General features: G+C 48.3%; 1 protein-coding gene across 3 annotated transcripts in view; it reads left to right on the forward strand.

The window, feature by feature from the left end:
- Positions 1 to 27,891, forward strand: part of LOC135897789 (cytosolic endo-beta-N-acetylglucosaminidase-like) — a 435,797-nt gene that overhangs the window by 194,605 nt on the left and 213,301 nt on the right. For all 3 annotated transcript variants that reach the window (XM_070521112.1, XM_070521111.1, XM_070521113.1), the window contains exon 3: positions 2,582 to 2,730. In XM_070521112.1, the coding sequence (XP_070377213.1) occupies positions 2,582 to 2,730 (149 nt within the window). The remainder of the gene's footprint in view (positions 1 to 2,581; positions 2,731 to 27,891) is intronic.

A 27,891-nucleotide genomic window follows, 5' to 3' on the forward strand; every position in this document is an offset into this window, starting at 1 on the left:
GTCGCAAATACTTTTAACCAAGTTTTCTGATTGAATCCACGTTTCAGAATAGTTACCGTCATCTATTCCATAGAAGGCAAGATTTAGCCTGCAACTTCTGTTTTCAACATCAACGTTTTTTTTTCGCATGGCAGATACTTGTTGTTCAAGTGATCTTATTGCATTTGCTTGATCCGACACTAATTTATTTACCGTTCCAACCCGTTCCTCAGTTACACCAAGCCTACTGTTTACTTCCGCCATCACAGCCTCGTGCTTGTCTAACTTGGTATCGATGGTATCTAGTTTGCTCATGATTGCTGCCTGACCTGTCTGTAAACTTTGGAGTACCTGCATTGCTGCTTCGGCGAGAGGTCCAGGATTAAGCTTGACATCGCCCGATAGCAACAAAAGAAGAATCAAGTACAACACTCTATTCACAAAGAGGCGGAAATTTCGGCAAGACACTTGCGCGCACATTCGTCTGCGATGGTGCGCAGTAGCACTTATCGTGGGAGGAGCGGGCAACGCACATAGCGGGCCATGAAGTTGCATTGGATTGTAAGTACTAACCTGCATAACCAACAGTGGTGTTAGCTGCGCGTCAGCCAGCGTGCCGGCTCCAAATCTCGCGAAGCCAAAATGCTGCGCGTTCAAGTAAGTTCGGTTGATGTCACGTGGTCGTGGATGCTCAACGGAGACTGGTAGTTCATCGTTGACGAGCGGCTCATTCAAACGGTAGTGTAAGCCGGTGATAACTGGAAATCCGCTGTTAAACTTGTTTGTCGTCGTGGCCCATCCCATTTCGCTTCTAACTCTAAACATAAGCAAGGAATTTAACTGCCTAGGTATGTTTTTTACTTCTGATTTACGATGGAACAAGCATGTTAACGATATTGGAAGTAAGGCAGCATCAGTTCTGCGATTCTTGCGGCGCAATTTCAGTCATTCACCTAGTAACTTAAAGCCGCAGTTGTATTTTATTCATGTACGTTCAATACCTTAATATTGATATGGTTGTTGGGACCCACACACATCTGAGCTTATAAATAAATTAGAAAAAATCCAGAATGGGGCAGTTAGGTTTGTTCTTGGTAACTATAGGCTGCAGCTTAGCTTGACAGAAAGCAAACTTAAACTTAAATGACAAGAGCTGAAGGATGGTAGAAGGCATATCAGGTTAAAAGTTTTCCGCGATATTTATTATTCTAAAACAGGTATAAACCGCGAATACATCCAGGCACCACACTACATATCTAAGCAACTTGACCACTGTTTGAAGGTCAGAGAATTTTCTTGTAAGGGTGACGTCTTCCGTTATTCCTTTCTTGTTAGAACTTTTCGAGATTGCAACAGTTTGCCATCGAGCATTGTATACATCATAGAAAATTATGCTTTTTCCTACGCATTGAAATAATATGTTCATGTATTCATTCAAGTCTGTAAGCTCCCTGCTGTTATGCCCTACGGGGCGACGCAGGTAACCAATAAATAAATAAATAAATAAATAAATAAATAAATAAATGTGGCAAAGTGTCATGTGCCTCCATTTCTACAATGTCGTGGTATGCCTTTTTTCGATGCGTTAGAGTGTTTACAACTCCTCACATATTTGTACGATTGTGAATATTGCTTTCCATGTTCCTGAAACACTCTTGCTTTGCCCTTTCCAGGTCTGCTGTTAAACATTGCTAAAGCACTTAAACTTGAACAATACACAGGGGTCTCGTAAACGGCACAACACATGAAACACCCTTTTAGTAAGAGTAGCGAACCCATTCTTTTCAACACTTCAGATAAGTGCAAGAATTTATTTTTTTACCGGGAATGCAGCGTCATTGGGGGTAGGAATTACATCCAGGAATATGTAACAGACCTCATATGCGCCTCTTTGCATTTTTATTTTTCTGCAGTTTAGGGATTATACTAACTGAAAAAACAGTTTTCGTCAGTACTGAATGATGTTATGCTGAACATATGTTTTTCATTTTTCGTGTATGTACAGAAAAGAAGAACATGGGAAAATACCAGTAAGTGGTCACTCGGGTCATGTGCGAGAACTTGGGATTCCTGTACCGCAACAGCTGTGGCACGAGCTGTTACGAAACATGCCACGGGAGAGCACTGCTTCGAAAAATTGAAAAAAAATGGCTATTTTCGGTCCTCATGTCGACCGACTTACAAACACCACAGTCATTTTCCCATCATGGAAAGCTAAGCATTGAACATTCTTTTTAAGAGCCGTACAGCCTCCCAATATGTGTTGTGTAAGTGTTTCTTTGAAACATATGGCGATATCATCACCTGCTTTATTTCGCGATACAATGTTTCGAAACCTAATGTGAAACTATGGCAAATTTGAATGAAATAAAGGTCACATTCAGTATGTTAAGTTCTTGGATGAGCGCCGAGAGACAGAATAAACTTTATACAAAAGAGCACACGAGCGTAGGATGCTCCTCCGCTGTGCGCTCGATGGTCCCCTCATTCCAGCAGTCCAACGGGAAGAAGAGCCCAACAAGTACGCAGGATGTATTACATGTGCAGGTCTTGACTTGGAGTAAGCTTCAGCCTGCTTGGTCTGTCCTCTCTGTTCTTGCAGGCACATTGCACGTGGAGTCCCTGTGTGGCGTCAAGTTCTTCAACGAGATGAGAGCCTTTCGGCTTGAGAAGATGCTTGCGTCTCAACTGGCCCGCATCGCTGCCCTGTACAGGTTCGACGGATGGCTCGTCAGCGTTGCCTGCAAGCTGGTTAGTGTGGTGTTCACCATCAATCTGTCGTACATTGCATACAGAAGGAGTATGACATAAAACTAATGACTTTCATGATGCATGCATCCGGCACACATCTGATTTGACTTTCGCTGCAAAGACACGTAATGTGTGAGAACCAGAACAAGGGCAACTGGTGGACCTGATTTTTCTGTCACAAACATATGGAGCCAATGGAAAATGACACGACGGAAACCATAGCGTGAATTACTCATAAATTTCATTGAAATATCATAATCAGCAGCAGCCTATCTTTATGACCACTGCACGTATAAGACCGCTCTCAGTGATCTCCGAAAGCCACTGTCTTGCGCTGTCTGAATTCAACTTTTGTGGGAAAATCCCCTAATTTCATCCCACCACCTGATTTTCTGCACTCCCCGACCACGCTTGCCTTCCCTTGGAACCCATTCAGTAACTTTAATGTTTCACTAGTTATCTGCGCTACGCATTATATGGCCTGCCCTGCTCCAGGTTTTTCTCTTATGTCAACTGGAATATTGTTTATCGCCATTTTATCTCTGAGCCCCACCGCTCCCTTCCAGTCTTAATGTTACGCCTAACATGTTTAGTTCCATCGCTTCTTGCGCGGTTCTTAACTTCTTCACGAGCTTCTGTGTTAGCCTCCAAGTTTCTCCCAATATGTTAGCACCAGTTGAATGCAATGATTGTACACTGATGACTTCAAGATCGTCTTCCGCCCTCAAGCAGGACTGGACCTCTCGAAGCACACACTCATGGCAGTGACAAATGCCATCGGAAGATCCGGCGGTTTGGTCCAGCGAGACTTTCACGATAACGTCCGTGTACAAGTACAGAAACTGGAGAACGTGATTATCGCGAGCACGGCAAGTACGGAACGAGCTTCTAAATTGCAGCACATCAACACCATACAACTCGGCGGAACCGTCTATCAAGTAAATCCCCACATTCGACACCCAGACGATGTGTGCCGCGGAGTTATATACGGCCTCGAACCGGGTACAAGTCCCTCGGAGATTGCTGCCTGCCTTCGAGTGGACTCAAGATACACGGTTCTCGGCGCGCGAATGCTAGGATCTTCAACAGCCGCGGTTATCACCTTCGACGGACAGCACGTCCCTTATTACGCTACGTACCAGAGCGGTGACTACAGATGCAAGCCCTACCGAAAATCCGTCCAATACTGCAGAACCTGCGGCGGCATCGGACACCGACAGGATATTTGTCCTCAGCCGAGAGCCAACTTCTGCTACACATGCGGGTGCGATGGAGTCACGGAAGAACATGATTTTCACCCGAAGTGCAAGATTTGCGGTGGAGACCACGAAATGGCAGGCAAGGAATGTAAGAAGATCCGTAACAACCCGCCTCCCTACCAAGTAAGAAGACAGCAGCTTGACAACGCTCGCGCCCGAGAGAATCACTGGAGCTCGAGCACCGAAGACTTCCCCGCGCTGGTTACCACCTCGGACAGCTCACGGGGGCCCTCGCCTCGACAAAAACCTGGCCGGAGACGCTCTCGCTCTATCCTAAGATCGGGCTCTACATCCCGCTCTCGGTCACGGTCTCGATCACGGTCTCGCTCCGTTAGGCGAATCACTTACGTCACCGCGGCGAACGGAAGCAGCGCCTCGAATTCCTCACGCAACCCGAGCACTTCGGGCGAGACAGCGACGATACGGACTCTTGAACATTAAGTACAAGATCTACAGAGGACGATACAGCTACAACCGGTAGCCGAGTGCAACACGCCAGAACTCGAGGAAAAAGTAGCGAAGAGAGTAGGAGAAAGCATACTAAAACAGGTCGAAGCTAGAATAATGAAGCGGGTAGACGAACGGCTGCAAGCACATGAAGGGAAGATTCTTGACCTTATTGAACGACGCCTTCAAGTTTTCGAGGAAACCCTCACTACAAAACTTCTCGCATCAGCAGACAGAACCATACAGACAGTGGTAACTAAAATCATGGAAAAGGTAGAGCCACTAACCCGTACGGTCACCACACTCGACGCCAAACTGTATGGCTGCATGGCACAACAACACAACTTCATGACATATGCTTACAAAAATTTCGTGACTCATGAACATCTGGCGGAGCAGTTAGGAACCAAGCGCAAAGGACGAAAGACAGCACGAGTGGAATCCGCGGAGGATTCTAGCTCGACAACACCAAACAACCTACTCCAGGTGGAGGACAACCACCAACATGTCGGCTCCCAAACGTAGACATACCGAGCCACTTCCCATCCTCCGCATTTGGCACTGGAATTGCAGATCCTATAGACCCCGCTCGGCCAACCTGCAAGAATATCTCAAAGCAAACAGTCCGGACATAATTGCGCTACAGGAAACCAACACCAAGAAAATAAAGCTTCCCGGCTACAACACTATGGCACACACTGCCCGAACCGCAATTCTTGTCAAGAAGACACTAACTGCACAGCCTCACGAAATTGAAGACACTGAAATCGAACACACCATAGTGGAGGTGTTGCGGACTCGCAAGAATCAACAGAGCCTATATCTGGTCAATCTTTACAGCCCGCCGCGGGAGCAGCTACTCCACAACGACCACTTCGTCCGGGACCTTCGCAAGAACGTTAATGGCAACCGGCTTGTTGTAGTAGGGGACTTTAACGCCCCACACGCGGCCTGGGGCTACCCTAATACCACCAAGAAAGGAGCATGGGTTAACGATGCCGCACAGCAGCACGGTCTTACGTTATGGAATGGCCTGCTCCAAACCACCCGAGTGGGCGACAGCGTGTCGAGGGACACCAATCCTGATCTCACGTTCACTCGAGACGTGCGAAAGGCCACGTGGATCCGACTTCCGGACACGCTAGGGAGCGATCACCATATAATTCAAATCGAGGTTGAACAATCCCACTGCGCGCCCAAGACAGGAAAGGCACGACTCACCGACTGGAACGCGTATAGGAATGAGCTTGACAACGATTCGGACATCAAAAACATTGAAGCTTGGTTCAACGATATCGTAGGGGCGGCTGACGGCCACACCAGGCAGATTCAACTAGACGAGGACAATGCGGCGGTCGATAATCACCTGCTGCACTTATGGGAGGCTCGGCGATCGCTCCTCAAACGTTGGCGACGCCAAAAGCTCAACCGCAAGCTCCAGCGCCGAATTGCCCTATTAAGCATGCAGGCACAGGAGTACGCTGAACAGCTAGCGAGTCAGAACTGGCGATCCTTCTGCGACCAACTTCAAGGGACCCTCAGCACAAAGAAGGCTTGGCATGTACTTCGAGCCCTGGTCGACGACACCCACACCAAAACCCAACAAAGGCATACGATTCAGCGACTAATCCACAGCTATGGTGGCACAGAGCATCAGCTCCTCCAAGAACTTCAGACGAAGCTATACGGCTCAGCTAACCCACAAACCACTGCCACCAGCCTTTCCACCCCCAGGGAGTACCAAGGAGCGCGAACAAAGCGCTAGATCGGCCTTTCACACAGGCAGAGTTACAGGCCCCGGCCACGGCGGCCGCATTTCGATGGGGGCGAAATGCGAAAACACCCGTGTGCTTAGATTTAGGTGCACGTTAAAGAACCCCAGGTGGTCAAAATTTCCGGAGTCCTCCACTACGGCGTGCCTCATAATCAGAAAGTGGTTTTGGCACGTAAAACCCCAAAATATTATTATTAGAGTTACAGGCGGCCCTTTCTAGGCTAACACGCAATACGAGCCCGGGCAAAGACAGAGTCACCAACAAGCACCTTCGACAGCTACCCCCTCGGGCGCTGACGGCTCTCCTTCGGTACTATAACGACTGCTGGATAAAGGGCGAGCTACCAACAGCCTGGAAACACTCGGAGTTAACCATGGTACCCAAGCCAAACAAACCCATTTCCATCGGAAATCTCCACCCCATCTCACTTACATCCTGCGCCGGGAAACTGCTTGAACACATGGTCAACGAGAGGCTCACCACATATCTCGAGGAAAACGATCGCTATCCGCACACCATGTTCGGCTTCCGCCAGATGCTTTCCACGCAGGACGTCCTCTTCCAGCTAAAGGAAGATATTTTTGACCATTTGAGCAAACACAGCAAGTCTTCCATTCTAGCTCTAGACGTAAAGGGTGCCTTTGATAACGTGAGCCATGAAGCCATTCTCCGTAACCTAGAAGATATCGGCTGCGGTGCCAAAACATACGCCTACATGAGCGCTTTCCTCACCAACCGTACGGCCACGGTGGGGATTGCCAACCTCCGGACCAAGGCATTTCACCTACCTAACAGGGGTACGCCACAAGGTTCAGTAGTCTCGCCACTCCTCTTCAACGTGGCCCTCCTCAAACTTCCCCGCCCCCTAGACACCATCCCAGGGATATTCCATGATCTATATGCAGATGATATCACACTGTGGACGAGAGGCACGAGCACGGGGGAACAGGAGACCCGTCTTCAGGAGGCGGTCAACATCATCCAACGATACCTCAACACCTGCGGCCTTCACTGTGCCCCGGATAAACAGCAGCAGAACAGCAGAAGCATTCCATACCGACGTCTGCAGAACGCAGACCAGCCATGCAAACTTCAGTGAAAGTGGTAACCCGCCGTGGTGGCTTAGCGGCTATGGTGTTGGGCTCATATCCCAGCCGCAACGGCCTTATTTCGATGGGGCGAAATGCGAAAACGCCCGCGCCCCTGCATTAGGGGCATGCCAAAGCTTCTCTGGTGGTCAAAATTATTTATGAGCCTCCCACTACGGCATCCTCATACCCAAATCGTGGTTTTGGTACGCACAACCCCAGAATTCAATGGGAAGTAGTGATTTATTTATATTGTTATTGATAGTTGAATACCCCATTTGCGGGTTTCACAAGAGAAGTGAACATACGTACCTAGTAGGTAATTTTTTTCCACGAATACCTTGAAAGATGAATCACTGGAGTGGTGCATCGCTTGAGCAGGAAGATGGTGGTAGTCTTTCGCTGTTGGAACGAATAGTTAGTTGACATGAGCTGTGGTGCGAGCAAGAAGGGTATAAGCTGCCATTGACTAAGTATAACGGGTTGAAGCGCGATGCGCAAGCGTGCTGTGCCTGGTGAAGCAGCGATTGATAAAACTAGTAAAAAAGCCGCAAGCTTGGTGCTTTGCGGCGGCGCTGCACGGTTTGATGGGTCACTAATGACATAGTTCAGTAGAGCTAGTGTGGTATATACAGTACTATCTTGACTGACGCCGAAAGGAACAGATGTTCCAAGACGAGGAGCATTCTCAGTGCAACAGGATGTGCGTTCCAAAGCGATGTTTTTTATTTGATATTTCACTCATTTGTTTTTGGATTGTTAGGTTAGCCGAGCAGTCTTTGTAATTGTTTCATTCGTTTCGGTTTTTAAGGCGTTTTGCACAGATTAAAGTACGTAGCGAATTATTTAATATTTTGCCACAAGTAGGGTTACATTGTACTACGATATTATTGTTCGTACTAGGGGGAACCCACGCGTGCGTTGTTCTGAGTACGAGCGCTCTCACCAATTGCAAGAAACGTTGTTTTAGTCAGTATGCTAAGCGAACGATGAAGATCTTATCTGTAGTATTTGTGTGCTAGGGTCGCGGCTAGATCGTCTAGAGCAGGAGAAGGATGAGCTAAATAAGCGGGTTGGAAAGCTAGAAAAGGAACTCAGAAGCGAACAGAGGCATAGGAGGGAAGTAGAAGAAAATCTAGTTCAATGTAGAAAAGAAGCTGAAGGCCACTGTTCTGAAAAGCAATAGTGAACTCTTCGTTGAGATCACAGGCAAAGGCGCTGGCTCTGAAGGAGAACAACAAAGCAAGCCATCCCCACGAGGACAGAAGGCAGTGGCGGAAAGATCAATGATTGCCTCGAAGGGACAACAACTGATGGAAGAGGCCACTGACGTGGAAGAGGCCATTGACGTGGAAGAGGCTGACGTGGAACCACTGACCACTACTGGCGTGGAAACACTGACGTGGAAGAGGGCGCGGAAGGTGACAACAAAGTAAACGGCAAGGATAAGAGAGGAGGGGAGTGCATCATGTTCTCAGATGCAGCTATCAGCGTCCTGCAGGAGTAGGAAAAGCGCCGAGTTGTCGTTGTTGGCGATTCAAACGTGCTGAAGTAGAACTGGCTATTATAGAGATGGCAGTTGCAGGCGAACAAGTCCAGGTTAGCGCGCCTCCAGGATAATTGATAGGGAGGTCATAGCAAAAAGCAAGGAATGCGTGCGGGACACATTGGAGGAGACTAACCTAGTGGCGATAATGCGCCTGGTGATTGACGTACTGCGAGGACGAGGTGCAATGATCGCGCAGCAAGAGAGAGAGAGTAGGGAGGAAAGAAAGGCAGGGGGGTTACCCAGACTGAGTCCAGTACCCTACACGTAGGGAGGGGGATTGGGGAGGAAAAGAAAGAGAGAGAAAACATGAGTCTGTATGGCACTTTCATATGCCATAAGTTAGGTGCAGGATGTCTACAGTCGGGCACTCAAGTCTGCTGGCTTCAGGAGGTGAAGTGCTCGAATTGCTTTCTGGGCTTACGAACTGTGAGCCCAGGTTCCCAAGACCGTTGCTTCTCTGAACGATTTAGCGTCCAGTCTATTCAAGGCACACTGGATAGTCTGACATTGGTTATCAAAGCGATAACAGTAACACAGAAGATGACTGATGGTCTCTTCACACTTGCACTTAGCGCACACCAGTGAGTCCGCCTTCCAATAAGACATTCCAATACCTGCCCACGTCGGTTGCCGATATTTCTGACACTTGTTTGTTTAACACCGCGGTGCAAAACTATGTATTTGAATAATCTGCACCATTACATGTTGCGTTCTTGGATTTCACGTGAAGTTGTGCTTTTTATTGCTGTTTTTCATAATGTTTTCTTTTCGCGGCATTATAAATGTATAGAAATAAATAAATAGGTAAATAAATAAATAAAAAATACGTGTAGAAGTTAGTGAAGGCTACTCCTACCCACAGCCGACACAGCAGTGTTGCGTCCAGTCGTGAAAGGTTTGCTAGTAATTTCTGTTTCAGTGAGGGATCGAGGCTGTATAAATGACTGAGTTCTGTGGTTTATACCAGTAACTGAACGTGTCTGAGGTTGAAAGGTAGGGGAATGCAATTCAAAGGGCAGTGCTCGCAGTGAACAAGGAAATTTGGACGCTCGCTAAGGCAATGACTTTATGGTCATTGACATCAGCACAGAATTGCACTGAGAGGCAGCGAAGGCGGTTTTGTGCCTGACTGGATGCATTTTAGCAAAAGTGTAGCAACACTGGTTGGACGTCGATTCGTGGCACGGGCTGTAGCTTCTTTAGGCGGGCCCCAGGCAAGCAGGAAGAAAGAATAAGTATTGATTTAGCGACACACCAGTAAAGGGCAAAATTAGAACACAAGGAATTAGGAAAAGACGCACAAAGGATAAGAATGGGGAAGATAAAATTTGCTACATAAACACACAGGCTGGTCGCAAGCAGGAAAAATGCATGGAATTTGAAACACAGCTCAATGACAAAGCTATTGGCGTGTACGCCTTAAGCGAAACGCATCTACGAGATTTGGAGAACCCGCCTGTTATAGACAATTTTGTGTGGAAAGGTTGCAATAGAATGACTGGGTCAAGCAAAGGCAGAGGCGTAGGCATGCTCATTAGGCGTGGTCTGAAGTGGCAAATGGTAAAAGAGACATGTAAGGAGCATTTTTAGATTAACGAGATTACCTATGGACAGGTACTTATAGCAGAGATAAAAACAAGGAACTGATTGCATTAAAAGCAATATTAATGAGTTCAAGGAATAGGGCAGGTGATATTAGTCGGAGATATGAATGCACGCATGGATGACCTAGCTGGATATGCGGAATACAACGGTTCTATAGTGCTGGATGTGGGTGACGAACGTTGTAGCAGTTAACAGGGAGAACAAGTGTCATGGACAGGTAACGTAGCAATGCGGAAACAGTTATATATAGATTACGCCTCAGTCTCAGAAATGGTCTGAGAACTAGATGAAATGATAATAGACGAACATGAAAAAAATTGCCTGGGTACCAATGATAGACGTTTAAGATTAATGTTTCAGAGAGATACTTATGCAAAACACGAACCAATAGTGGGAGAATTTCTAAAAATGAGTGAACAGCAAATAACAGAGATCACCAAGAACATAGAAAAGAAAATGGAGGCTTTTCCTAGAGCACTCGGAGAATAAAAGGAACTGTTAGACGTTACGCAGCAGGAAATAAGACAGGCACTGTTACAGGCGTAACAGTATTGTTGCATTGGCAAGATGAAACCACGTAAGTGGTCGAACAAGGAAAGAAAGCAAACTCTAGAATAGCGCAAGGAGGCGTCTAGAGATCATCGAGAAGCCGAAAAGTTGTGATCACAGGAAGGAGTTCTCCTCAGATGGGACAAGTAACGAGAAAGGAAAAGGTTGGTGCGTGAGCTCGTGCAAGAGAACAATAAATGCGCAAGTGAACGTTGGGTGCATAACATCCACAAAAAAGCGACAAAGGTGCCGCAAAGGGTTCTGGTACAGTATAAGGCCACACGGCGGTCGAACGAAATATTTGCAAACGGCTATAAAGCATGAAGGCTTATATTCCGAAGGAGACAATGCGCTGCGCTACATGAAAGACGTTATTAGGGATAAATTTGGCATGAAAGAAAGCGTAGTTCTGAATCAAACAGATCCGGCAGCAACACAGAAGCTTCAGAGATCAAACTTTAGCATAGGAAGCCTTTATTGCAAAAAGAAAGGAGAGGAAAATGTTTTGAATAATGCGGCTGCAGGACCCGATAAAATCCCAATACAGCTAAGACCCAAACAGCAAGGCACTGCTGACTAATGCCACAGAGCAAGTGATTAGAACGAAGAGAATTCCGGTCGGATGGCATTAAAGCAACAAGGACCTCATTTACAAAGGCAAAGGTGATAGAGATAAGACAAGCTTGTAGAGGCGAGGGAGTGGACATGAATGCGGAATGTCATTACCTTGAAGCCACACGCGACGGTGACAGTGCCGTGCCACGTGACCAGGGATTCCACAGAAGAAGCACACGGGGCGATTGCCGGGTGTACGCCAGGGTCCCGTGCTGGCCGGTGGACTGGTGATGTACACTGGAGGGATTGGATGTGACGGTTTAGCAAACGGTGGTGCTGAAAACATCGATGGAGGTATTCGTGCTGCAACCTCGGCGTAGCTTAGAGGTATAGGCAATAGTGGCGCTGCACGAGGGGACTGAATAGCTTCGGACACTTTTTCCTGGAGCATCTGACGCAGCGTAGGAGCCAAGGACGGCGTAGGCCCTGGGACGGCGGTAAGGAGGGATAGGCGGCGGGCAACTTCAGAGCGTCTAAATTCCTTGATTTCGCCGAACAGATGGTCGTTGTTAGTTACAGCGGCTAAACTTGCAAGGGAAGTGTCGGGGACCGAAGAACGTCGAGTCAGTAGACGTTGCCTTCTGAGTTCGTCGTAGCTTTGACAAAGTTCAGCGACTTCGACCACGCTCCGCGGGCTTTTCGAGTGGAGCATTTGGAATGCGTCGTCTTCGGTGCCCTTCATTACGTGACGGATCTTGTCAGACTCAATCATCGATGGATCGACGCGCTTGCAAAGGTCCACAACGTCTTCTATGTACTTGAAGTTTTCACCGGGTTGGTGGGAACGGCCACGCAAGCGCTCTTCAGCATGGAGGTTCCGCACCTCAGGGCGACTGAATACTTGCGTAATGCGCGCCTTGAAATCTGGCCAGGTGCTGAAGTCGGATTCGTGGTTGTGGTACCACACGCTAGCGACACCCGTGAGATAGAAGTTCACGTAACTGAGCTTCGCAGTATCGTTCCATTTATTGTGGGCACTCACCCGCTCATATGTCGAGAGCCAATATTCTACGTCGTATTCGTCGGAACCGCGGAAGATCGGAGGATCGCGTTGACGCACTGAGCCAGGACAAATCAGTGTTGGCGATGCCGGAGGCTTGTTTGGCTGGCGTCGTCAGGCATGATGGCCGGTAGTGTCTGATTGCGTAGTTCCAGGGTGGTTGGGAAAGTACTACCCAGCACAGCTCCACCAAATATGCAATGTGGTTTATTGAACAGTCAGGAAGGCGACCGTCTCAGTCGAGCGTCAGACGCCGAGAGCACGAGCCCCTCTTCGTCGGCGGGCCGATGATGATAGTGCGTCCATAGGGCGCGCCAGTCTTCTTCGCTGCAGAAGTAGTGCTTTCTGGTTTTGGAGTAGCACATTGTCACTAATCTCGGGGGCGTGCGTTCTGGAGACGGAAATGAGGGACACAGACGACACCGCAGACCTAATTTATATAGCCCGGAAAAATCCCCACAAGAAAACAAAAACTAACGGCACTCGATAAACATGAAATTTAAGAAAACCCTACTCGATGCTCCAATGAAACCGCAAACAGAGCTAACAATTAAATATACCGTTCTTATTGCCAACAACCATAAAAGCCCTCAATTATCACAGCAGTCTAACTGCCCTAGCCTCCCTGGCTGCGTCGCTGCGCGAAGGGAATGTACTTACTCTCTGTCACCATCTTGTGTTACCTCAAAATCTGGGCTTGGTCGCATCTCTTCCATGATCAGTCCTCTTGAAGATCCTATGGATGCTTCGCCTGTGTAACGGCCGGACCATCCGTCGATCTCTGATGCCTTGTCCTGGTCGTCGTGGGTGACGTTGCAGCGAGGACTAGCAGATAAGTCCTCGCGACGGGTTCAGCCGCCGTTTCCGTCCACTGCCTTGCTCAAGTGACGACGAGTAGCCCCGAGGACTAGGTTTCACGCTAGCCGGTCACTGTCAAAAGCGGAAGGCTACTATTCTACGACCGAAAAGGAATGCTTCGCAATCGTTTGGGCTACAGCTAAATTTCGCCCTTATCTTTATGGCAGGCCATTCAAAGTCGTCAGTGACCATCACGCGTTGTGTTGGCTAGCGAATTTAAAGGATCCCTCAGGACGGCTGGCACGGTGGAGCCTCAGACTACAAGAATACGACATCACTGTCACCTACAAGTCCGGACGAAAACACTCCGATGCCGATTGCCTATCACGCGCCCCCATTGACCCGCCGCCGCAAGACGACGAGAATGACGACGCCTTCCTCGGAATGATAAGCGCGGAAGAAGACTTCGCTGCACAGCAACGGGCAGACGCGGAGCTAAAAGGCCTCGTCGAATATTTGGAAGGGCACACCGACGTTGTCCCCAGGGCATTTAAGCGCGGATTATCTTCCTTCACGCTTCAAAACAATCTACTCGTGAAGAAGAACTTCTCCCCAGTCCGCGCCAACTAGCTTCTTGTTGTCCCGTCAGGACTTCGTCCAGAAGTATTGCACGCCCTACATGACGATCCGACCGCTGGACACCTAGGATTTTCCCGGACACTATCAAGGATACAAGAAAAGTATTATTGGCCGCACCTGACCGCCGACGTCGCCCGTTATGTCAGAACGTGCCGAGACTGTCAGCGACGCAAGACACCGCCGACAAGGCCAGCCGGATTACTACAGCCAATCGAGCCTCCTTGCCGACCATTCCAGCAGATCGGGATGGACTTGTTGGGACCCTTTCCGACGTCAACAACCGGAAATAAGTGGATCGTCGTGGCGATGGACTACCTCACCCGCTTCGCTGAAACTAAAGCAGTGCCGAAAGGTAGCGCAGCCGAAGTGGCGAAATTCTTTTTCGAAAACATCCTGCTGCGGCATGGTGCCCCAGAAGTCCTCATCACCGACAGAGGAACGCCCTTTACAGCGGAGCTCACCCAAGCCATTCTGAACTACAGTAAGACAAGGCACAGGAGGACAACGGCCTACCACCCGCAGACGAATGGTCTTACGGAGCGGCTGAATAAGACCCTCGCCGACATGCTAGCGATGTACGTGGACGTCGAACACAAGACGTGGGATGCCGTCCTGCCGTACGTAACATTCGCTTACAACACGGCGGTGCAAGAAACAACACAGATCACGCAGTTTAAGCTGGTTTACAGCAGGAATCCGACGACGACGCTCGACGCCATGCTGCCCCACGTCACGGACAAGGAAAATCTCGACGTCGCTAGCTATCTCCAGCACGCCGAAGAAGCCCGACAGCTCGCCCGCGTGCGGATCAAGAACCAGCAGAGGACCGACAGCCGACACTACAACCTCCGACCACGCTTTGTCGAGTACCAGCCCGGTGACCGTGTTTGGGTTTGGACCCCTATACGCTGACGAGGACTGAGCGAGAAGCTTTTGCGTCGCTATTTTGGACCGTACAAGATCATCCGACGTATTGGTGCACTGGACTACGAGGTCGTGCCAGACGGCATTTCGCTGTCACAGCGGCGCCGCTCACGACCTGAAATTGTCTACGTTGTGCGGCTCAAGCCGTACCACCAGCGTTGACGAACTTTGGGACTTCGCGTAACTGACCTTTGGACTTTATTTCTTTTCGTTGTTTTGTTACTTATGTTTATTAAGTGTCCCTTTGTGTTTCGCTCTCTTTGTAGCATCGGGACGATGCTTTTTAAGAGGGGGGTATTGACACGTGTATTTATATTTATCGGGCGACCAGGTTTCACCGCCTAACAAATCTTATCGCACAGCGCGGGACGCGCTTGCATGTATCCGAAGTTTCTGGAAAGTTATCGATGCTTCTATCCGCAGTCTGTTGTTGCCGAACCTTGTGTTATCTGATTTATTCGCCTGACGCGAATGATGTAGAACTTTATGGAAGGCACGCGGGTCCCAACGATTAGTCTGGAACATTCGACGATTGTGTATAAAAGCCGACGCGCTTGAACCGCTGATCAGATTTTCGACGAGCGCCGACCGTGTTCGCCGCTATCGTTGTGCTATAAGTGTAGCCTGTTTTGTGGGCACAGGTTCGCCCAATAAAAGTTATTTTTGTCTATCACAGTATTGCTACTGTGTTCTTAACGTCACCACCACGTGACAGTATGCTTCACCTGTGTAACGGCCGGACCATCCCTCTATCTCTGATGCCTTGTCCTGGTCGTCGTGGGTGACGTTGCAGCGAGGACTAGCAGATAAGTCCTCGCGACGGGCTCAGCCGCCGCTTCCGTCCACTGCCTTGCTCAAGTGACGACGAGCCGCCCCGAGGACTGTATGCTTCACCTGTGTAACGGCCGGACCATCCGTCTATCTCTGATGCCTTGTCCTGGTCGTCGTGGGTGACGTTGCAGCGAGGACTAGCAGATAAGTCCTCGCGACGGGCTCAGCCGCCGCTTCCGTCCACTGCCTTGCTCAAGTGACGACGAGCCGCCCCGAGGACTGTATGCTTCACCTGTGTAACGGCCGGACCATCCGTCTATCTCTGATGCCTTGTCCTGGTCGTCGTGGGTGACGTTGCAGCGAGGACTAGCAGATAAGTCCTCGCGACGGGTTCAGCCGCCGCTTCCGTCCACTGCCTTGCTCAAGTGACGACGAGCCGCCCCGAGGACTGTATGCTTCACCTGTGTAACGGCCGGACCATCCCTCTATCTCTGATGCCTTGTCCTGGTCGTCGTGGGTGACGTTGCAGCGAGGACTAGCAGATAAGTCCTCGCGACGGGCTCAGCCGCCGCTTCCGTCCACTGCCTTGCTCAAGTGACGACGAGCCGCCCCGAGGACTGTATGCTTCACCTGTGTAACGGCCGGACCATCCGTCTATCTCTGATGCCTTGTCCTGGTCGTCGTGGGTGACGTTGCAGCGAGGACTAGCAGATAAGTCCTCGCGACGGGCTCAGCCGCCGCTTCCGTCCACTGCCTTGCTCAAGTGACGACGAGCCGCCCCGAGGACTGTATGCTTCACCTGTGTAACGGCCGGACCATCCGTCTATCTCTGATGCCTTGTCCTGGTCGTCGTGGGTGACGTTGCAGCGAGGACTAGCAGATAAGTCCTCGCGACGGGTTCAGCCGCCGCTTCCGTCCACTGCCTTGCTCAAGTGACGACGAGCCGCCCCGAGGACTGTATGCTTCACCTGTGTAACGGCCGGACCATCCGTCTATCTCTGATGCCTTGTCCTGGTCGTCGTGGGTGACGTTGCAGCGAGGACTAGCAGATAAGTCCTCGCGACGGGTTCAGCCGCCGCTTCCGTCCACTGCCTTGCTCAAGTGACGACGAGCCGCCCCGAGGACTGTATGCTTCACCTGTGTAACGGCCGGACCATCCGTCTATCTCTGATGCCTTGTCCTGGTCGTCGTGGGTGACGTTGCAGCGAGGACTAGCAGATAAGTCCTCGCGACGGGTTCAGCCGCCGCTTCCGTCCACTGCCTTGCTCAAGTGACGACGAGCCGCCCCGAGGACTGTATGCTTCACCTGTGTAACGGCCGGACCATCCGTCTATCTCTGATGCCTTGTCCTGGTCGTCGTGGGTGACGTTGCAGCGAGGACTAGCAGATAAGTCCTCGCGACGGGTTCAGCCGCCGCTTCCGTCCACTGCCTTGCTCAAGTGACGACGAGCCGCCCCGAGGACTGTATGCTTCACCTGTGTAACGGCCGGACCATCCGTCTATCTCTGATGCCTTGTCCTGGTCGTCGTGGGTGACGTTGCAGCGAGGACTAGCAGATAAGTCCTCGCGACGGGCTCAGCCGCCGCTTCCGTCCACTGCCTTGCTCAAGTGACGATGAGCCGCTCCGAGGACTGTATTACGTGGCGTTGCTGGCCCACCTTCGAAGGGGGATTGCTGCTGCAGTGCCCGGAAATACTGTGGAAGGCTGCAGCAAGGCCGAGGAGCCTCGCTCAAACATGGTCGAGGACAACAGCCATGCCCTGGAATACCGGCATCACGGCCTGCGGAACCGAACACGCGCTGCTCCCGTTGCCATACTGTGGTGGCGAAACAGCCTTTTCCAGCCGGAACCAAGCTGCTAATGCCAGCTGAGCGCTATTTTTCTGCTGATCACGGCTCGTGTCACGCACCTTTAGTCTCCGCAAATTCTCACCCCCCCCCCCCCCCCCCGCAGGCACTCGTGCCCTTGCGAAAGCTTTCCTCTCGTCGTCGTTCTTTTGCGCCGCATGTCTCTTGCACGCGAAACACGTTATGATAGCTACGAATTTGATATGACCGTATGTGTACCGTTATCTTAGTTGTAAGTCATTTTTTCCGCGATTTCTTTGTCGTATAGGAGTTTACAATGTTTCTATTGCAACTTCCAGGACTCGATTAGTTGTTTACAGGCATGCTGACAACCGCCTGTTACGATAGTAGTCTTCTGATATGGACCCTCTTAGTTGTTTAGTATTTGAAGGAACATGTTCTCACTTTGAATTGTACTAAGTTGGCAATTATAGGTCTGTATATATTTGTGATAGGTTTGCCAATTCAAAGAACACGCTCGATATCTAAATTGATGGTAGTAATAAACTTCCGCAATTTTGTTTTCTGATATCGGCCACGTTCGCAACTGAGTCTAACCTATCCAAAAACTTATGCAGATCCCACGCACTGTGGGAATCGAGGTAAGCGAAACTTGCCGTGCTGGATGCTTTGCTTGACGATAACTTGCGGTGATGTTGTCGGCTAAAGCTTAATTTCTTCATCGTTTAGTCTATTACGAGAGTGGTGATTTGATGTTACACGTTAACTTGCGTGCACAACTGTTGTTTGTCGGCGTAGTACACAAAACACACAGGGAGAGGTGTTTGCTTGATGCGTTGTTGGGCGCTCTAATTCATAACGTCTGAGAGGGTTGAGCATTGTCAGTGCTTTACATGGCACATCGCATCATGGCAGAAGTATTAAACTTGAATTAGATTATGGGGCTGTATGTGCCAAAACCACAATAGGATTATAAGGCACGTTGTAGTGGCGGACTCCAGATTAGTTTTGGCGCCGTGATGTTCTTTATCATGTCCCAAAATCTAAGTGAATGTGCGTTTTCTATTTCGCCTCGTCGAAATGCAGCTGCCGCGGCTTGGGTCAAATCCATGCCCCCTAGCAGTGCCATAGCCTCAAAGTTACCGTGGCGGGCACGGAAGCGTTGGAATGACGGGCGACCGCTTCCCTATTGACGCCTCGAGCCTGCGGTGCGCTTTAATTAATGCGGCTCTGCTTCTGCACGCCCCGCGTTGATTGTCCGCATGGTATATTTACATGGTGTTTATTTTTCATAAATAGCAGCCACGTACTGTACCGTACCTTGAACTTAAGCTTATTCAGTTTCCCCGCAACCGCCGTCGTACAGTAGTAGGGTTTGTTTTCCTTATCACGTCACCTAGGAGCTGGGAACTGCCTCTTCTGCTCCCTCCTCCATACAGTTCTATCTACATACCATCTGGACCCGCACGTTAGTAGATAGGGAAGCGCTGTAATTTCTGCAATGCTTCTGACGTGAGTCACGGAAAAGTACAGCTGTCAAGAGACTAAGTGGCGATGACCAGGGAGCTCCAGAGGGCATTGTAAACATTCGACGCGGTGGGGTGAAAACAAGTTTCTAGTACACGCGCTTTGAGCTACCCCCTCCCCCTCCGACGCGGTTGCCTGAGAGCAGCAGCCACAGCAGCAGCAGCAGCTGCTGCTGCATCAGCAGTGGGAAAGTCGAAGGAAGAGGCAAAGTTTGTGTAGTAACTGACGCTCGGACAGCAGATAAGTCAGTAAAAAAAGCGCTTGCCTATAAGCGCTCGTCCTTGTGTTGCTCCCCTTCTTTGTCCCTGTTCGTTTCCGCACAAACGCATTTTAAAGAGGAGCAGTTTATTTCGAAAGGGCTTTGTATAAGTAGATGAAGCGGCGCCCTTATCTGCGCTCAAGGTGGTCGATACGAGATCGGCGCAAGCTTCACTGCTTCGCAGGCACGCAACAGCACGATGTCATTAATGCGATATCACATCTCTTCCCACTAGTCATCGAAACCATAACGGTGCACTGGAGCTCGCTGACGGGTAGAATTTCTGAAAACCGGTGGTCCTGCAGGGGAAGGCGCCGGCACCAAACTTGATGGTTTTGGTAGAGCAAATGAGGCCTTTGCACCACCTGGTGCGGTCATGGGTGTTGCGTCCCAAGCCTTTCGTACGTGGTCCCGATGGCATCGTTGTGTGCTTCAGTCTGACATCGGGACCTCGTACATAACTTGGCCCCGGCGCCGCAGCACTCGAGTCGCCAACCACTTTGAACCCGAGCAAAAATTTGTCATATAAACAGTCACCGCACTGAAAGCATTGTGGTCGTAACTGCCGCATGCATTCCGCATGCATCGTGTAGGGGTGCACTTTTGCCAGGCTTGACTTCAAGTTCCTTCCCAAGAAGAGCTCTGGAGGAGCCTTGCCCGTCTCCGAATGGGGTGTTGTAAGAGTTGGGGTCGGCCAAGAAATAGATGGTATCTGGCCAATGCCGCCATCCTACTTACTCACGCTAAGGACGTTGATGAAGGGCGGGACTTGTTCTCATCGAGAACGAGGAATATGAGATTTATTTGCAGTATATATGTATCAGGCTTGGAGCTGCGTCTGCGATGATGTAGAACCTAAGAGGTAAAACTTCGATGTACTTGAGGCGCACCATATACATGGCACTGGCTGAATCTGTTATAAGCTACGCTAGTACATTTTGTGGAACTTGTTCTTAGCACAAAATGGGAGCCATAAACCACGTAATTAAAGAACAGTAAACATTGTAACCAATGCAACTATGCTGCAACAGGCGTACAAGGAGGAATACAATAAGCTTGGCATACTGGAAATGCGTGAACTACTTTATTACATTGTGCTCGCTCGTCATTATTATGCAAAGGATTTGAAAGTACCTGTCAAAAGAAACGTCGCCCTCAGAAAGACAGAAATATTCATTGGGCTACAATTCTTTACACATTACACTTTACAAAAAGATAAGGCTATATTACGTGCCACATATATTTAACGAACTTGGAGAATCGTCTGGACATTTCAAAACTAAACGAAAAATGACGAAGTCAGTAAGCAAATGGTGCGCATCTTTGCAGATAAATCAATGATGGCCTCTTGCATGTAGAAAGTTGCTTTCTCGGGTTTTCGTCTAGGATGGTCTGTGAGTTATGATGTGGCTCATTTCAAGCTATTATCACGACCTTTATTTATTCATTTAATTTAATTTGTGACCCAGTTGTACTCATGAATGCTCATTGTGTCTCTAATTTTGTATAATCTGCATAGTGTGTACTAGTATGCTTTACTTCATTGTTTTGTGGTATACATTCGGTTATTCACCGTACTGCTTGAACAACCAACGAGCACGCTGTGCTTAAGTTGAACAGGAAATGAAAGCCTATGTACCAAATGAAGATGAATAAATTTTGATTTGATTTGATTTAGTTTGATTTACAGTATCTAGATGAAGGATGGCGAACGTTACATTTCATCAGTCTAGCATGAGTGAAAGAGAATGCACACCGAGCAGCCACCTACGGCTGCTTAAACGCACTCTGTCCTTCCTAGATCCCTAGGTAAGGGAAAACTGCCGTTTAACCATCGTCCAATGGGAGAGTCACCGTAGTCGACCCGCTTTTGAGGGGGAGGGTTCACACACTCACTTCGGCACTTTGGTCACACCGAACACACTGAGGTGAGAGGGTTCTTGTAGACAGGGGTCTTGACCCGAGCAGGCGCCTCTTTATCCCGGAGCTGACCCCGCAGTCAGTAGCCGCCACCTCTGTCCATTGACTGTAATGACTTCTGAGGCCCGTGAGATCACACCGCAAAACAACCCCTTCCAGGAGTTCCCCTTCTCGAAGCAAACCGTGAAGGCGGCAACGAATCGACTAACAATAGTCGGTCCGCGAAACGTGGCTAGACATGCCGGCGGCGTTGGGCTGTTGAGGAGGCGCATTGTTGTCCTAGCAAAGCGGGTCGTCGCAGCGGGCTGGGAAGGATTCGGAGTGCGCCTCTCCGAAGATGGCAGCCCCGCAGTCCGATCGTAACAGCTTCTCCATGGCCCAGAAAATCTCGACTGGCCAGTGCTGATAACCGCTGGGCAGGAAGAGAATGTATGGTGGCAAGGGGGAATGCCTTGGCTTGCAGCGACCAGCTGTGAAATAATGACACGGCCCCAAAACATTTAACAAGGACATGCAACTGCAAAGTGAACCCCACAACACGGCTCTGCGCCGAGATGACGTATCTTTGATCTCTCTGTAGACCCGCTAGGCTTCAAAGAAAACATAAGTGCAGAAACAACAAATGCTGCATTATACTAATTTTTCAATGAATTTCGTGCTGACAAATTGAGCAATCATGGAGGGAGTCATGCTAAATGAGAGAGGATCTTCTTGGCTTAACAAAATTAACAATAACAACCCCAAAATTTAGGTGGGATCCCTAAACGCAGAATTCAACTTAGCCTGCTCAAACCATCCGCATTGCAATGCAGCTGTCCGTTCGTATATCTAGCGGAGAAGTAGTACTCTTGGAGGTTGAGGCTCCATTGGAGCAAGCGGCCACTTTTGTGTGACATTTGATTGAGCCACGTCAGAGGACGGTGGCTGGTCTCGAAGATGAACCTCGCTCCGTAGAAGTAACACGACAACTTCTGGGCTGCCAAAACTAAACAAGCACATTGCTTCTCTGAAGCGCTGTAGGTTTCTTCTCTTACAGTTAGATTACGGCTGGCATATAGGACAGAATGTTCCTCATTATCGTCGCCGACCTAAGTACCACGCCCATACCCCTGTCGCTTGCGTCACACTGAACTGTTAATTATTTTGTGTAATCTGGCGCGCGAAGCACAGGACGAGAAACCAATAGCGTTTTCAAACCTTGAAAAGTGTTCTCTTTGTCCTTATCCCAGTGCACGCTACTCGGTGCTCCTTTCAGGAGGGCGTCCGTTAAAGAACTTGCTATTTGCGAGTAATTCGGAATGTACCGTCGATAGTAACCGACAAGTCCCAAAAATGAACGAATGTCTGTTTTCGCGCGCGGCTGTGAAAATGTCCAATCATAGCTGTTTTCAGCTCGGCGGGCTGTCTCTTGCCCTGACCGACAACGTGGCCCAGATATGTAACCTGCGAAAAACAAAATCTACTCTTTTCCGTATTTATCGTTAAACCTGCTTCCCTCAAGCGTGAGAACACCTCTTCGAGGTGCGATTGTTTGTGCGATACGTGCTGTTTCCAGCTGTCCGAAAAAATTGCTCCATCATCAAGATATGGCAAGGCGAACTCCTGCAAGTCTTTTAGGACAATATCTATTAACCTAAAGAAGCTAAACGGCGCGTTCTTCAGCCTGAAGCTTGGGGCGAGAGGGCGATCAGTGCCTTCAAGTGAGATAAATGCGGCGTAGCGGCTGGCACTTTCTGAAAGGTTAACTTGCCGGTATCCCCGCACGAGATCTATAGTTGAAATGTATTTAGCAGCGCTAACTCTTTTGATTCGTTCCTTAATGTTCGGTATCGGGTACAGCTGATCCCTAGGGATGACACTGAACTTCGTGTAGTCAACACACGGACGAGGGTCCTTATTAGGGGTTTCTACAAGTATTAGCGGTGACGTGTAGTAACTCTCAGCGGGGTCAATAACTCCCAACTCTACCTTGCGTTGTATCTCTGGCTCCATAATTTCTCTCGGTCGTGGAGGCACCCTGTAAGGCTTTCATTTTGCGTCGCAGAACTGATAGTTGGGCGAGTTGGCACGGCCCAACTCGTGTGTGTTCGTGAGTGCCCTTGTGGTCCCCTTCACTGTGTCCTTGTCAATTGTGCGCGCTAAATATTTTACTTTGATCTTACGTGTTCGGTTCATGTCAGCTCTAGTTCATGCGTTATTATTTCGGTTCTACCGGGTCAATCCCTGAATCTGTCGAGATATTGCCCTAACAGCCCTCTTAGCCCCTCTAGCTGCTCGGGTTTAAGAGCGTGCGCGATTACCGAATGTTTTACCACTTCTTCCAGGCTGATTTCAGAGTTGGAGGTCGCCTTATACTCATTAAACTCGGTACTAGTGTCATCCTGTTTTTTTATGTTAAGGGAACGACTCCGCTCAGCTCTACGTACGGCTTCATCAAATTGCAGTGCTGTATCGTCACCTACTTCCTGCGACCGGGCAATTTCAGGGCATAGTTAGTATCTGAAAGTTTGTGCAACACTTTAAAAGGTCTATTCCAGTGAACTTCAAGCTTGTTCTTTCTTGAAGGTTTGAAGATCATTACTTGGTCTCCGGCGTTAAACGTACGAAGCCTACGTACGAAGGAAATTGAAGCCGTTCAATATTGCTTAGCTTAAATCATTCATCGTAACTATTTTATTTTATTTTATTTCATGTACCCTCAGGGCCATTGGCATTGGAGAGGGGAGTGGTTACAGGCATACAAAACAAGAAAAATAGGAAATGTGATACAAGGAATAGGAGTATTGCAATAAAAGTTAACAAGTGTGTCTACTCATACAATATTAGCTAAGGCGTTCTTGAAAAGCTGGTAATCTTTGATGGTGGCTGTCAGTGCGGGAAGGTGATTCCACTCTGCTGCTGTACGAGGTATAAATGACTGGAAGAAAGCGTTAGTTCTACAAAATGGAACACCGACCTTGTAGGCATGATCTAATCGAGATGATAGGTGACGTGGGGGAGGGATTAATTCGCTACGCAGGTGTGGATGATGAAACATCTTATGGAACAGACAGATACGAAACGCTTTGCGACGTGAGGCTAGGGATGGTAGATTAAGGCTTGATTTCATTGAAGATATGCTAGCGGTCCTGTTATAGTTGGAAAGAATGAAGCGAACCGAGTTATTTTGGACCATTTCTAGTGAATGTATTAGGTTTTCATGATGAGGGTCCCAGATGGATGCGGCGTACTCTAGTTTCGGACGTATTAATGTTTTGTACAACAGTAGTTTGAGGGATGATGGCGCTTTAGAAAAGTTGCGGCGGATGTAACCGAGCATACGATTAGCATTGTTAATTATGAATGTGATATGTGCAGACCAAGTGAGAGTGGAAGTGATGTGTACACCAAGGTACTTGTATGAGCTTACCGATTCTAAGAGGACATGATCCAAGGAATAAGTGGGGATACTGTTGCAAGTTCTTGATACACGAAGAGATTTACATTTTGTGATGTTAAGTTCCATTAGCCATGTTTTACACCACAATGAAATAGCGTTCAGGTCAGTCTAAAGAGCGGTTACATCGTCACTGCTTGTTATTTCTCTGAAGATTACGCAGTCATCCGCAAATAAATGGATATGAGAGGAAACAGAAGAAGGCAAGTCGTTGATGTAGATTAGAAAAAGAAGAGGCCCGAGGACAGAGCCTTGTGGGACGCCGGAGTGGACAGGGTTTGAGTGGGAGTTAAGATTATTAGCTGACACGTATTGCGAGCGGTTTTTAAGGAAACACTCAATCCAAGCAAGAAGTTTGGGGTCAATGTTCATGAGCTGTAGTTTGTGAAGTAGCAGTTTGTGAGACACTTTATCGAAAGCTTTGGAGTAGTCTAGGAAAATGCAATCCGCCATTGAACAAGTATCAAGAATTAGGTGTAGCTTATGTATGAAAGAAGCCAGCTGCGTTTCACAAGAATATGTTTTTCGAAAGCCATGCTGTGAACTTGAAAAAAATGAATTGGACTCAAGAAAGTTAGCAAGCTGTGAATATAGGATGTGTTCTAGTATTTTGCATGGGATACTGGTTAGTGAAATAGGCCGATAATTGAGAGGAGAATGCTTGTCACCTGATTTATAAAGTGGAATCACCTTACCGACTTTCCAATCAAGGGGCAGGTATCCTGTGTCAAGTGACTGTTGAAAAAGTTTTGCTAGTAAAATAGATGAATAAACAACAGTGCTGTGCAAAAATTTCACGGAAATTAGGTCATGGCCAGGAGCAGAGGACAGACGCAACGATTTAATCACGGTTTCAATGCCACAGGGTTCAATTGTAATTGGAAACATAGCCTGGTAATCATAACAAGGTGCAGTGGGTGGGGAAACATTACAGGTTACAGAAAAGTTTTGGATAAATGTTTCATTGAGGACGGATGCGATATGATCACAGGGTATGGCATTCCCCGAGTTATCTACAAGAGTTATGGTGTCATCATCTTTTTGATTAATAACGCGCCAGAATTTCTTGGCATCATTTGTTAACATGGATGGCAGTGTGTGACATAAAAAATTGTTTCTGGCGTTTCTTAGCGCTGATACATATTCGCTTGAAGCCAATCGGTAGGCGCTCCAACGAGCTTCACTCGAGGAAAACTTTGCCGACCTGTACAATCGACTCTTTTTATTTGATAACCGTCTTATATGAACATTATACCAGGGAGCGTCTGACTTGCTAGTTACGATGCGAATGGGAATGTACTTGTTGAATGTACATGTACTATAATCGTACAACGAATGTAATGTTGTAATCCTTAATCCTTCCCTGTAATCCGTAATCCTTCCCTTAATCTTCCATTTCTTATTAACCGCCGCAAGATAACATGTATCAGTTTGTGTCATACATATACTACCAAAATGAATTTCGTCGCCCTCCACTTATTTCTTCTGCATTCATGTCATGTCCGCACCATCATACACATAAAGTTTTTTTCCTCACAGTAAATTTATTACCTGTTCGAACTCATTTCATCGTAAAACTTGTAGAGAATGGAATCAACTGCCTCATATTATTGTTAGTATCATGGATCAGTGCCACTTTAAACAGAAATAACTAATCTCTTTTCACCTGAATTAGATATCTATCTTACGCCTGTATTGGCTATCTTGTGTTATGCTAGTGCTAATACTATCTCTATTACTCTTGTATTACTGCCACTTTAGTCATACCATCAACCATAAGTGATAGCACGGCGCATCGATTAGATACATAACTTTATGCTTGCATTAGTATTTTTCTTTTGAATTTTTTTTTAGTTACGTTTGTAGGATTACTATTTGCACTACTGTTGCGCTATGGTTTCCTAATATTGTTATTGTGTTCATGTCATACGGATGCGTTTATACTGTCTGAATCGCGTTGTGTGGCTGACGTGCCCTCCCCCCCCCCCCCTCAACCCACCGTGATTTCGAAAAAAAAGAAAACTAACGGCGGCTTTCAGTGCAGTCATGGATCACAGATGCATGACGAAAATGAGGTAGAGGCTCCTTCTATAACCAGCGATGAAGTCAGAAGGGCCTTGCAAGGCAGGTCCTGGGGAAAAGCGGCAAATGAAAATGAAATAACAGTCGATTTAACCGAAGATGGAGAAAGTGTTATGCTTGAAACACTTGCGATCCTTATGCGGAAGCCTCACGACTTACACTGCACCAGAGGGCTAGAAGAATGCCAACGTCGTACCGATTCATAGGAAGGGAGACGTTAGAGAATTGAAAAATGATAAGCAAATTAGCTTGGTTTCAGCGTAGTATATAATACACACTAAGATAATTGCCAATTAAAGCATGGTAACAATCGACTTAATGAAGTAAGGAGAAAGGCTTGCTTCTAAAAGGGATGTTCTACTATGGATGTCGTCCATGTCATCAATCAGATAATTAAGAAATCTGCACAGTACGATCAGCCTCTCTAAATTGCTTTCATAGAGTAGGAAATGGCATTTGATTCAGTAGAAATATCACCAGTCATGGAGGCGTTAGGTTTTCGATGAGTACAGGAGGCATGCGTGAATATCTCGGGAAGTCTCTACAGATTCCATAGCTACCTTCTTTCTCCAGAAGTAGAAAAGTACTTATAAAGAAAAGGTTCAAGCAAGGCTACAGAGTATCTCCATTGCTATTCACTGCATGCTCTGAAGAGTTACCCCGCAGGGGCGTCTGCGTCAGCAGGCGTTTGGTGTGTTGCGACACCACGTACCTGAGCACACGAGGGTTGGACCCCCGGCGTGTAGCCGTGCGCGGTTTAGCCTTGTCTGGGGAAAGGGGGATCCTGGGGGTTGAGCTGATTCTGGGTGTTTGGACCTTTAAGGCCCCCCGGCGGAGGCAACACACCCCTTTGGCCTCTGCTTCACATAGACGGCACCCCCGGACTGACCCACCCGGGGGAAATCGGCAGTCGCCCTTTCCTGTCCCCCTCTTAAACCTTTTTCTTCCCTGTCTTCTTTCTATTTACTATATTATCTTCGTCTCTCTTCCGTGACCTCCTCATTTTCTCAGGTGGCTAGGGTTAACCTTGTGTATGTGCCCTCCCTTGGGTATAATATATTAGGTTATAGTGGCAACGTACGGTTGGCGCCTGCAGCCTTAAGGCCAAA

Source organism: Dermacentor albipictus, chromosome 7, assembly GCF_038994185.2.
Source record: "Dermacentor albipictus isolate Rhodes 1998 colony chromosome 7, USDA_Dalb.pri_finalv2, whole genome shotgun sequence".
NCBI lineage: Eukaryota > Metazoa > Arthropoda > Arachnida > Ixodida > Ixodidae > Dermacentor > Dermacentor albipictus.